This window comes from Bacillus rossius, chromosome 2 (genome assembly GCF_032445375.1).
Source record: "Bacillus rossius redtenbacheri isolate Brsri chromosome 2, Brsri_v3, whole genome shotgun sequence".
NCBI lineage: Eukaryota > Metazoa > Arthropoda > Insecta > Phasmatodea > Bacillidae > Bacillus > Bacillus rossius.
This window is the reverse complement of record NC_086331.1, coordinates 18,997,166-19,009,891: the sequence shown is the minus strand read 5'-3', so window position 1 is coordinate 19,009,891 and position 12,726 is coordinate 18,997,166. Positions and strand designations below refer to the sequence as shown.

Genomic DNA, 12,726 nt, shown 5'->3' with positions numbered 1-12,726 from the left:
TATTACCCAGAAACCAAGCAAGCATCAAACCAGTGGAAGACTCCCAACTTCCCCAGACCAAAAAAAGCAAGTCAAGTGAGGTTGAATGAAGAAAAATCTAAAAGGGAAGTGTTTTAATGATGTGGAGGGGGTAAAAACATCTTCGCAAAGGGCACTGGAAAAAATCAAAGTTGGTGAGTTCCATATGTGCTTCAAACAGTGGGAAAAAAGACTTGACAAGTACATTGTATCTAATGGAGAGCACTTTGAAGGTGACTGAAGGAATTTTATATAAAAGAGAATAAATAAATGTTATATGACCATATTCTTTTTTCTTTTGGATCATCCCTTGTATACATATTCATGGTCCCGTAGTAAGAACAATTTAGGATTTCGAAAGGTTGCGGAAAGGTACGCGACGTGAGTTGAAGGTCACGCCCGGGCGGGCAAGTCAACCAGCATATTGAAGAAAACTATCTCCTGTTACACGGTGTCGAATTTATAATACAAAGTATTCGATGGTAGGCTTATAAAGATAAATGGTGTGACATATTTATCGCTAATTGTTATTCTGTGCATTTATATTACGTATAGAATATTTCGCCACACATTTTGGAATACATTCAGTAAATTAGCCTTGCTATTTATGGAGACCAGTGTTTCAGAATACGAGATTTCGGATAACACGAACATTATTAGGAATGCATTAGTCGTGCTAAGTGAGGGATTGGTGCATGCAAGAATCATTGCATATGTATATTGTGGCCAGTCTCCTGGGTTGATGTGGAAAAAGAGTTTTTGCTGTTAGATTTAATATTTTAAATGATTATTGTATTTTATATTTTAGTATTTTTTATAGTATACTCTTGTATAGTTTTCATTTTTAGTGTTATTGAAATGGTAGACACTGAGTAATAATATTGCAATATAGATGGGACTGTGTTCGGCTAGTTCGCTGACATTAGAAGGCGGCACCAAGTGCAGGGGAAAGAGATAAAAATGCTTTGGTGAACTTTCGATGGCTCACTCTTTCACGTGGGCGATCACGGACATGTACGCACTTGGAGTAGCGGTGTTGGCTTACGTGCAAGAACGTCTCCGGTGCCCGGCATGTGACGTCAGGAAGCGGAGGTGGGGTTGGCTGTGCGAATAGACTGATGAGTTCCCAGCTGTGGTATTTGCTAATCGGCTGCGGCAAAAGTCGGACCTGCAGTCTGCAGGAGACGGAAACCGGAACCGGGAAGACCGAAGGCTCGGCCTGGCAGGACAAGAAACTTTTGGCTTGTTTATTTAAATAGCTTGCTATCAACTATGAAAATCCTCAACTTTTTTGCGAAAGCCTTTTGCAATTTCGACGGACTGATTTGTGAGTACTTTCTGATCCAATTATACTGATGGTAGTCGGCCAGTTTTGGGTTTCTGCATGGACATGAACTGAGCTGCAGGATAATGTAACAGTATAGTTTGAAGTCAAGATTTTCTGTGGTGTGAAACTTTCGTCTATACTCCTGGAAAAATTGGTTAACAAGCAAGTTTGTTTTGTTTTGCGCGAAGAATAGCATCAATATGTCAGCAAGAACGCCTGTTGAAAGAGTAATTATTAATTGGGCCCCAAAATAGAGAACTGGAGTTTTGGTATATTTAATTTTTTATAAACTTTTTTAATACTTGTCATTTTTAGTAACTATTAATATTGGGTTATAATAACATTTTTTTATTGCTTGTTAGTTATGGATCCATGTTTGTATATACAAATTATTTTAAAATTCTGATGCCAGGCAATTTGTGATTTTTTTTTAACATAGTGAAAATATGTACTGAATTAATTTATAGAATTTTTAATAATATGTTATCAATACATTGTTTTTTGGGAAATTATTTTGGATAAATATCCAGTTCGCAGTATGGTAGTTTCGACTACGAAAAATTGTATAGTCATGGTCATGGTTGCAAAATAAACAGTAGTTTGAATTTGCTTTATGATGGTTTTCCTTATATAGTTGGCCCAATTCAAATGCATAGCTTTTTGTTGATATTTTCAATTCTGTGCTAGAGGGCTTAATCTGGCATAAATAAGGCACAAATGAGCGGTAGTTGCTTTTTTTAGGCAGAGCATACTTGATTGGAAATGAGTCTCGGCTTGGCTAAACAATTTTTGAAGCAAAATTCACATGCAGTGCGTCTGTAACCTTTTAAAAATTCCTTATTTATAATGTTTATGGATAATCAAAAACTTCGCAGTGTGTGATTAGTTTTTAATAAAGGTGGCTTTTATAATAACTTATTATATTTTCATTTTTAGCATATTAATTTTTAGTGTATTTATTGGTATTTTTAGTATATTTTATTGAAATTTTAAGTACAAATAAAATGTTATTACCACCATCAACCCAACAAGCACCATCATTATCACCAACACCATCAACATCACCACTACCACAGCCACAATCACCACCATCATCATTACCACAACTACAACTACCACTATTACCATACCAACACCACCATGACTTCCATTACCAAAATCACCACCACCATCACTACCACCATCAACACAACACCCTCTAGCACCATCACCACCACAACCACCAGCACAATCACCACAACAATCAACATCTCCCATTACCAACACCATAATAACCATCCCAACATATCACCACAACCATCACTACCACTATCGTCGTCATCACAACCACTAATACTAGTACCACTTCCAATATCACCACCACAATAATGATCATGATCACCACCACTATCTACAATTTTTCCACCATCACCACCCCCAAAACCATCTGCACTCATCACCATTACCACCATCACTACCTCTATTTTTCAAGCGTGGCACCAGAAAAGGGGGGGGGGGGGGGAAGGAGGCGATAGCCCCACTCGAGCCCTAATTATATTATTTTGTTTTATTTTGGAGGGCCTATTTATGTTAACTTAAATAATTTACTTCACATGGTAAACTCTTCTTTCCTCAAACATTATTTTATACAATTAAATAAAAATATTTAAGAACATAAATTTTTAAATATTCCAAGTGTATCTCTGACTAGGCTTTTTCACACTGGGCCACTCAAAATGTACCACAGTACGGGTAAGTGGTGCATTAGGATACACACCATTTTTAAAACTGACTAAAATGTATAAAATAATATCTTCTAATCACATACAGGTTTATAACCCCATTACATATGTTACTGAAGATTTGTGATTGTGAATATTTAATAATTATGAAAATACTTGTGAGATTCAAAATAAAATTAAAAAAAAAAAAAAACTAATGTAGCTCGTGTGCATTTTGTAAGGAATGTAGGGATTAGTTGTTCTTGAGAAAACTTTCACAACAGTTCATATCATTTGCAGGGCTATAAAATTGTAACTTACCTAGGTAATCTATTCATATTTCATTGCATGTGTGCCTTTTTTTTTTTAAATCTTACAAGAATTTTCATAGCTATTAAAAATTCACAATTATGAATTTTCAGGAAACTCTGTAATGGGGTTAGGAGAAATTATTTTATTCTATTTAGTCCGTTTTAAAAATGTTGTATCTAATTTTTTTTAAAAATCATTATTTATGCTTTTTAGTCCATAAATGGATGACTTTTCCACCACGAAGTGATAAAGTGTTGGTTAGTTTCTTTCTGGCTGAAGAGAGCACATCTATCTACCTTGCCTCGCTGGTTCTGTTTGTATGAGAAATATATACTTTACACTTTGGACGAATTAAAGGCTGATTGTTCTTCTCAAGTATTACAGAATTGTAATATTATTGAAGAAATACAAAATTTTAATATTATTAACAGATTTTCCTTACACTACTCATTTTTAACTTTAGTAGTACAAGCTTATTAGTTGGGTAAAAAAATACATCACAAAGTTATTGGCCTTTATTAGGAGTGTTTTATATATTTACGTTTAATTCTAACTTTCAGGAGAAAAGGACAGATTATCAGCAAAGATAAAATAATTTATTTACGTTTGGAGAGTATTTTGTGACTAACCCTCAGCTTGTATCCTAAGTGCAGAACCTGTACGCAACAATAGGCTGTGATTTCGTCTGCCACAAAATTATAGCTAATTAAGTCGTTAGTAAAGTTTATTTCCTAAAAAAAACTAATTTTAAATACAATAATTTTCTGTAAGCTAGTTACTAATTGTTGAATTTGATGACGTATAGATAGCAATGTAATTAGAGCTGTTAATGTATGTACAGTTCATTTTGTATATATTTATATATTTATATATATATAGAGCTAACAATACTATAAGCAGTGTGATTGGCATGTTGCATTTAACTAGTGAAAAAGTTCAAAATGTAGTAGTAATGCTAAATTAAACAGTTCACGGAATTAATAATTAAAAAAATAAAATGGTATGTCAGCTCAAAACAAAGTTTGTGAAATGTTTTGATAGCCTGTCGCAAAAGGTTTGGCTGAAAAAAAAATTGCCATAGGAACATGCATTATTTTTCACAAATAAATGTTTTATTTTGAAATAAAATTTTCTGTGGAAGAAAAATAAATGAAACTCATTTTATATATGTGACCAATATATATGTGAGTTTCTTTCATGGCAGTTATTCACCTGACTCCCCCCCCCCCCCCCCCCCCTTATATACAGCCATCCTTCCTCAAATAAATCACATAACCCTTGGAAAGTGATTCTTCATATGACACTGGGAATATGTAAAAGTTAACACTGTTCTTAAGTTCAATTTAAATAGTTAATTTGTAAAATTAATTAAACAACTTATTCTTCTTTGGACTTTTTAATCTTACATCATTGACACCATTGTTCTGGTCTCAAAAAAATAATTATATTTCATTTTCAAACTAACGAAACTTATTCTCGTTGTACTTTAATCCTAAATCATCCAAATCATTACTAAGTTCCAAAAATATGTACATTCAGCATTTTTTGAACAATATCATTTTTGCAAGATTTTCAAAGTCAAAGAAAGCAAATGGGGCAACATTCCTGAAGGCAGGGCCGGATTTAGAGGTCTGGAGGCCTCGGGGCAACAGAGGAGCGGAGGCCCCCTGGCCCCAAATTATTTTCAAAATAAAATTAACAATTTTTTTTTCAGTCGAGTTTTCCAATAATTAATTTATTGTGAAATCAAGTAGATTCTCTTAGTATTTAAAAACATACATAAATATAATCGGAGACAAGAATTATATGAAATTTAATTTTAGTGTTAATGAATATTTCTGTTAATATTTAACAATAATATAATCATGTATGTACAAAGTATTTTAGGTAAAGGTAAAACAGCGAAAAAAGAATATCAAAGGATTTGTGGTGGCCCTCCGATTGTGGAAGCCCCGGGTGCACCTGATTCCAAATGAAAGATAACATTTGAATGCCGTTTGAAAGGCCAGGAACTAAATCGGAAACGATTTCCGTGTTTGTTGTTTGGTTAAAAAGCGCGAACAAATGAATGTCGCAGCTTGTTGGGGCGTCGGTAACTTGGACAGGGGAAAACGGGACGACGGGCAAAAGGGACGATAGCGCTCGCGCACGGAGTATTTGACGTTCCCCCAATTTCCCCTCAAGCCCACACGCCTTTCACCCACACCCCCATCGAACCCAAGACTGTTTGGATGCGCCTGCGACTCGCCGGTAAGTTGATATCTCGCGCCTTCGGCAATCGCATCTGCAGTCTCGCACGTCTCTGATTACTGGCTGATGTCTGCTTGCCCGTCCGAGATTAGCAGCTGAGTGGGGTTTCCAGTCTCGCTGCTCATGTTGTATAAAATAATATACATTTCACAATTTTAACAAATTCAAGCAGATTTTTCTTCTAACGTAAATTTCAAAATTAATAAAAATATATTTTACTATTTTAGCTAATTCAAGCTGATTTTTCTTTTAACGTAAATTGCAACAATATTAAAAAACGACATTCAATTTTTATTCTTTAAATTACATGTTGGAAGGTAATTAAAAACATACAACACTAAGATACCAGAAAATATATTGACTCACTACATATTTCTACTCATAATAAAATACACTAAAATTCTACTTTTTTAAATTAGTAAAATTTCATATTTTAAGCTATTAAACCAATTGCTATCTTTTTAAATATAAAAAAAAGTTGATAAAAACTATGGAAAAATTTGTTACAAAAGATTGCACCAAGTGTTTAAAAGGACACGAACGATTTGTACGAATTTCGTAATGGTACTAAACTTTTTACTGGTATTGTATGGGCGTACAGAAAACTTGCATTTTACTAAGTGTTGCAAAAAAAAGATCTATTTTCTACGCTTAGGTGTTCAACTAAACTAAAAACATAATACAGCACCTAATATTATTAAAATTTAAACATTTCAAACGCCCACCGATATTTTCGCAAGAAAATCGCACCATATAAAAGATACATGAGCCGCCATTTTGGTCAAGAAATAACGTCGTTGACTACACCTATATTTGAAGTCGGAATTTGCGTTTACGATTTTTCTGCCAATAATTTTTATTTCTGCCAGCAAAACATTTGTTAAACGAATGGAGCGTGCAACGAAACTTTAGTAAGCGTACAGCAACGTACATATTCTTAGCTGTGGTAAGTTTGGTATACACTTTCTAAAGTTTCGCAACTTTTATTTCATTCGTTTAACGAACGTTTTACAGTCATCAATAAAAAAAATTAACGTAGAAAAATCTTAAACGTTAAGTTCCGATTTCAAACATGGATGTGGTCATGACGTTCGGATTACGTTTCACGACCAAGAAACTACAGCCGCCATGTTCCTACAGTCGCGCGGACATATAAAACCTGAAAACACTTAATTTTACGAGAAAAAACACGCAGAAAGCACAATTAAATGGATATTGCTGGCCTCACGTACCTTATTTCGCTGCCGTTGTAGGTTTCTGCGGAAAAAACAACACTTTTGCAGAATTTTTCCGTGGAGAAAACCGACCCCCGTGGACACTCAACCCAAGACTCAACCCAAGACCTCAGGACGAAGAACAGAGCTCTTGAGGAAAAGGAAGTGACGTGTTTCCAGATAGCAGTCTAGCCAACCCAGAATTTCAAATGCTGTTCACGTTGTTAGAGCGGGGATTAGCAATTATTTGGGAAGTTAAAAACGCTGTTTGGGTCACAAACAAAATGAAACGATACAACTTTGTTTGACATTGCGTCTTACAGAAATATGTATCACACCTGGATGAAAATAATAATGCACTAGTAATTACGATAGAATGCACTTTCAATTGGAATGTTGGTAGGTCCCAAAATTTCCGTTCCTATTTAATCTCCTTATTATGTCGCAAAAAAGGTGATCATGTTTTTTTTTTTTTTTTTTTTTAACTTATATCGGTAACGAACCACCAAGATGAAGTTACCACATCTCCATTGCGACGAAAATAATTGCAAGTGGCAATAATTACAAACACTTGATTAAAAATTTAAAATTATTTAAATATTTTTTAATATACCCCTTTTTTAAAACGGACTAAAAGATATAAATTAATTTACCCTAGCCCCATACAGATTCCGAACCCCAAAGGATCCTGAAAATTTGTCATTGTGACTATTTACCTATGAAAATACTTATAAGATTTAAAACGAAAAATGTGGGGTGCATGCAGTATATAATTTATTCGTGAATAGTTTACCTAAGTCATTAAAAATTTTATTACACTGTAAATAACATGAAATGATGCGTGAGTTTTCTTGACAGATATTTTCTACACTCCTTAGGTACTATTATTTATTGCATGCGCCCCACGTTTTACGTGTTGGCCTATATCTTACAAGTATTTTCATAGGTATTAAAAATTCAAAAATTCACGATTACAAATTTTCAGGACAATCTGTAGCTATATGGTTAGTAATCTGTATGGTGTTATAAATCTGTATTGTGTTAGGAGAAATTATTTTCTACTGTTTAGTCCGTTTAAAAAAAAAATGGTACAATAAAATGTTTTTATTTGAATGATTATGTTATACATTTCAGTCCGTTTTTAAAAAAACGTGGTAAAATAGCCTTTAAGTAATAGTACGATTAAATAAGAACTTGATTATTAGAAAAAGCCTTTAATGAATACTTAATGTGGTTATGTTATGATTTTATTTAAAACCATATGCAAAAACACGAACTAATTACCGAGTGTGTTTGGGAGGGGTCTCGGTAGGGAAGACTCTCAAGTACGTTTCTGTCCAAGCCTTTACACCTTAACATGCAGAGGTTTAACCATGCCGGAGGGGTAGCATGCATCATGTGCTAGGAGGCGAAAGGGCAGCGATTGATACCGTGACTAAGTTCCCTATTACATACACTCTATACTATACTGTTTAAGTTGGGTCCATGGACACAGGGGAAACATTGGTCTCGTTCATGCGGGGTGCAAAGTCATGCAGGTTGGCTCCAGTAAAAATGGGGATGGTCCGGGAAGAAGGGTTGGTGAAGACAGAAAGATGCTGCCAAGCAAGGGACACTGCTGTCCGCATTGCTTCTGGGCGTAACAGGGGCGCGCCAGGCTGCCAGCCAGCCTAGACTTGAAACTAAGAAGGTAAACATTTGGCGACCATCAGTTAAATGAATGCAACCGTGTACATTCAACACTCAGCGGTGTCGGCCAGAGGATGCCACTCGACGGTATCTCAGAACCTGATCGGTGTATAATTGCACGTCAGGAGCTCAGGTGTGTCGTAACGAGGCCGGCTGTTTGGAAGGTACGTATGTTTCGCACACCGAGTGGTAAACAAGTGTTATCTGGCAGAAGGCGAAGATAATGCCAGCGGCGCAGTTGGCTCGCGGCGCCGGCAGAGCGACGCAGCGGCAGAGCTAGTGGCGGGGTCGGCATGGAGGCAGGCGACCGCACGCCGGGGGCGGAGGAGGCGGCGGAGACGGAGGGCCTAGCGGGGTCGCCGTCGGTCGTCACCTCGAGCGGCAAGCTGCGCCAGTACCTGGCGGCCGTGATAAGTAAGAACCTTTTGAAGTGAAACTTCCATGCAGCCGGTAGGGTGAGTCGAGATCAGAGTGAAACTTCCATGCACCCGGTAGGATGAGTCGAGATCACAGTGAAACTTCCATGCAGCCGGTAGGGTGAGTCGAGATCACAGTGAAACTTCCATGCAGCCGGTAGGGTGAGTCGAGATCAGAGTGAAACTTCCATGCAGCCGGTAGGGTGAGTAGAGATCAGAGTGAAACTTCCATGCAGCCGGTAGGATGAGTCGAGATCACAGTGAAACTTCCATGCAGCCGGTAGGGTGAGTCGAGATCAGAGTGAAACTTCCATGCAGCCGGAAGGGTGAGTCGAGATCAGAGTGAAACTTCCATGCAGCCGGTAGGGTGAGTCGAGATCACAGTGAAACTTCCATGCAGCCGGTAGGGTGAGTCGAGATCAGAGTGAAACTTCCATGCAGCCGGTAGGATGAGTCGAGATCAGAGTGAAACTTCCATGCAGCCGGAAGGGTGAGTCGAGATCAGAGTGAAACTTCCATGCAGCCGGTAGGGTGAGTCGAGATCACAGTGAAACTTCCATGCAGCCGGTAGGATGAGTCGAGATCACAGTGAAACTTCCAAGCAGCCGGTAGGGTGAGTCGAGATCAGAGTGAAACTTCCATGCAGCCGGTAGGGTGAGTCGAGATCAGAGTGAAACTTCCATGCAGCCGGTAGGGTGAGTCGAGATCACAGTGAAACTTCCATGCAGCCAGTAGGGTGAGTCGAGATCAGAGTGAAACTTCCATGCAGCCGGTAGGATGAGTCGAGATCAGAGTGAAACTTCCATGCAGCCGGTAGGGTGAGTCGAGATCACAGTAAAAACTTCCATGCAGCCGGTAGGGTGAGTCGAGATCAGAGTGAAACTTCCATGCACCCGGTAGGATGAGTCGAGATCAGAGTGAAACTTCCATGCAGCCGGTAGGATGAGTGGAGATCACAGTGAAACTTCCATGCAGCCGGTAGGGTGAGTCGAGATCACAGTGAAACTTCCATGCAGCCGGTAGGGTGAGTCGAGATCAGAGTGAAACTTCCATGCAGCCGGTAGGATGAGTCGAGATCAGAGTGAAACTTCCATGCAGCCGGTAGGATGAGTCGAGATCACAGTGAAACTTCCATGCAGCCGGTAGGGTGAGTCGAGATCACAGTGAAACTTCCATGCAGCCGGTAGGGTGAGTCGAGATCAGAGTGAAACTTCCATGCAGCCGGTAGGATGAGTCGAGATCACAGTGAAACTTCCATGCAGCCGGTAGGATGAGTCGAGATCACAGTGAAACTTCCATGCAGCCGGTAGGGTGAGTCGAGATCAGAGTGAAACTTCCATGCAGCCGGTAGGGTGAGTCGAGATCAGAGTGAAACTTCCATGCAGCCGGTAGGATGAGTCGAGATCAGAGTGAAACTTCCATGCAGCCGGTAGGATGAGTCGAGATCACAGTGAAACTTCCATGCAGCCGGTAGGGTGAGTCGAGATCAGAGTGAAACTTCCATGCAGCCGGTAGGATGAGTCGAGATCAGAGTGAAACTTCCATGCAGCCGGTAGGATGAGTCGAGATCACAGTGAAACTTCCATGCAGCCGGTAGGGTAAGTCGAGATCAGAGTGAAACTTCCATGCAGCCGGTAGGGTGAGTCGAGATCAGAGTGAAACTTCCATGCAGCCGGTAGGGTGAGTCGAGATCACAGTGAAACTTCCATGCAGCCGGTAGGATGAGTCGAGATCAGAGTGAAACTTCCATGCAGCTGGTAGGATGAGTCGAGATCACAGTGAAACTTCCATGCAGCCGGTAGGATGAGTCGAGATCACAGTGAAACTTCCATGCAGCCGGTAGGGTGAGTCGAGATCACAGTGAAACTTCCATGCAGCCGGTAGGGTGAGTCGAGATCACAGTGAAACTTCCATGCAGCCGGTAGGGTGAGTCGAGATCAGAGTGAAACTTCCATGCAGCGGGTAGGGTGAGTCGAGATCAGAGTGAAACTTCCATGCAGCTGGTAGGATGAGTCGAGATCACAGTGAAACTTCCATGCAGCCGGTAGGGTGAGTCGAGATCACAGTGAAACTTCCATGCAGCCGGTAGGGTGAGTCGAGATCAGAGTGAAACTTACATGCAGCCGATAGGATGAGTCGAGATCAGAGTGAAACTTCCATGCAGCCGGTAGGATGAGTCGAGATCAGAGTGAAACTTCCATGCAGCCGGTAGGGTGAGTCGAGATCACAGTGAAACTTCCATGCAGCCGGTAGGGTGAGTCGAGATCAGAGTGAAACTTCCATGCAGCCGGTAGGGTGATTCGAGATCACAGTGAAACTTCATGCAGCCGGTAGGGTGAGTCGAGATCACAGTGAAACTTCCATGCAGCCGGTAGGGTGAGTCGAGATCACAGTGAAACTTCCATGCAGCCGGTAGGGTGAGTCGAGATCACAGTGAAACTTCCATGCAGCCGGTAGGGTGAGGCGAGATCAGAGTGAAATGAGAAATTAAAAGTGCAAAACCCAGGAGTGGGGTGCTTGATGATGTAAAAGGGAGGGGAATAATTAATAAATTGCAGTACCAGACACCTGTAAGATTGTAATTACAGGTTTTTGGTCACTTCGGGTGTTCATATACTGAATCTCCTGTGTGAACCTCCATTGTGTAATATATTGAAGGCGTATTAATGTAACAAACTTAAGCTATCAAATTACTTATTGAAAATAAATTACATATGCAAAACTCGATGGCATATTTGCATCAAATCACAAATGTACACTGGCACTCTCGTCTACTTGTGCTTTTGCATACTTGAGTTTTTGTGCACTCGCATACTTGCTCACTCGGTTGCTTGTACATATTCTTATACATTCTCATACGTATTTACTTTTCTGCATGCTTGTCAAATTGAAACAATTTTTCGTACAGGTGTTTCAAATATTTGTGCACCTTACAAATTTCCTATCCCTCTATCTGGGAAGTTTCACTTCCAGCATGCATGGTGGCCTCGTACCTTTTTTTAATTGATTTGTATTTTGTGTCTCATTTTCAATAGTGGTGACTAACCTCTGGCCTGTGGACCATCTTTTGGTTGCCCCTTAAACAAAAAACTTAAATTAGACTTCTTAAAAAATTTCCAAATAAAAAAGGTCATTTTGCCAGTTGCCGTGACAGTTTGAATTGTGTCTTAAATTATAATTTGAATTATCTCATATTTTGATGCCATAACATCAAATGGGAAAATATGGAGGGTAGTAGTTGATAAAAAAAAAGCATGAAATGTTTGTGATTGGTTCTCGCTGAATAAATATTGGCTGCCACTTATAAGATGGCCAGACACTATAGCTGTAAGGGGAACTGGACCTAACCGTAAGAAAACATATTCCATGATATGAAACCATGGAAACTATGGAAAACTGTAATAAGGCTGGGCAAATTTTCATAAACCTTTTATAATGGTTTTTTTGCTCTTACAGTTTGGTTTTTCTGGGCTGTCATTTAAAAGAAATTTTTTTGCTAATTATAATTTTTAGTTGCATAATTGTAGAAATTAATTATTAGGCAATATTTATACTATTAAGCCTTTAAGGCTTTAAGCTTATAACTATATGGGTCAATCCATATGAAGTGTTCCAAAAAAAAAATTATTGGTAGCTTCATCTATTTAAAAAAAAATTAAAATGATGTGCCTTTTTAACATTATGTTTTGAAAATTTAAAACTGGCACAATTAAATTTTTTATTCTCACTGGTTTTATTATGGCAGCCACTTTGTTGCCATGGCGTGCAACAATTTTTACATTTACAAGGGTTTACCTACA

The 12,726-nt window shown here is 38.8% G+C and overlaps 1 protein-coding gene across 3 annotated transcripts in view; it reads left to right on the top strand.

The window, feature by feature from the left end:
- The window catches only part of LOC134529147 (facilitated trehalose transporter Tret1-2 homolog), a 263,849-nt gene that overhangs the window by 234,778 nt on the left and 16,345 nt on the right, over window positions 1-12,726 (top strand). The window contains exon 5 of one of the 3 annotated variants that reach the window (XM_063362918.1): window positions 8,725-8,924. The exons of 1 other annotated variant lie outside the window; for it this stretch is intronic. In XM_063362918.1, the coding sequence (XP_063218988.1) occupies window positions 8,804-8,924 (121 nt within the window). In that variant the 5' untranslated portion in view covers window positions 8,725-8,803. Of the gene's footprint in view, window positions 1-8,721; window positions 8,925-12,726 lie in introns of all 3 variants that reach the window. One more of the 3 variants, XM_063362917.1, reaches the window with a different exon arrangement.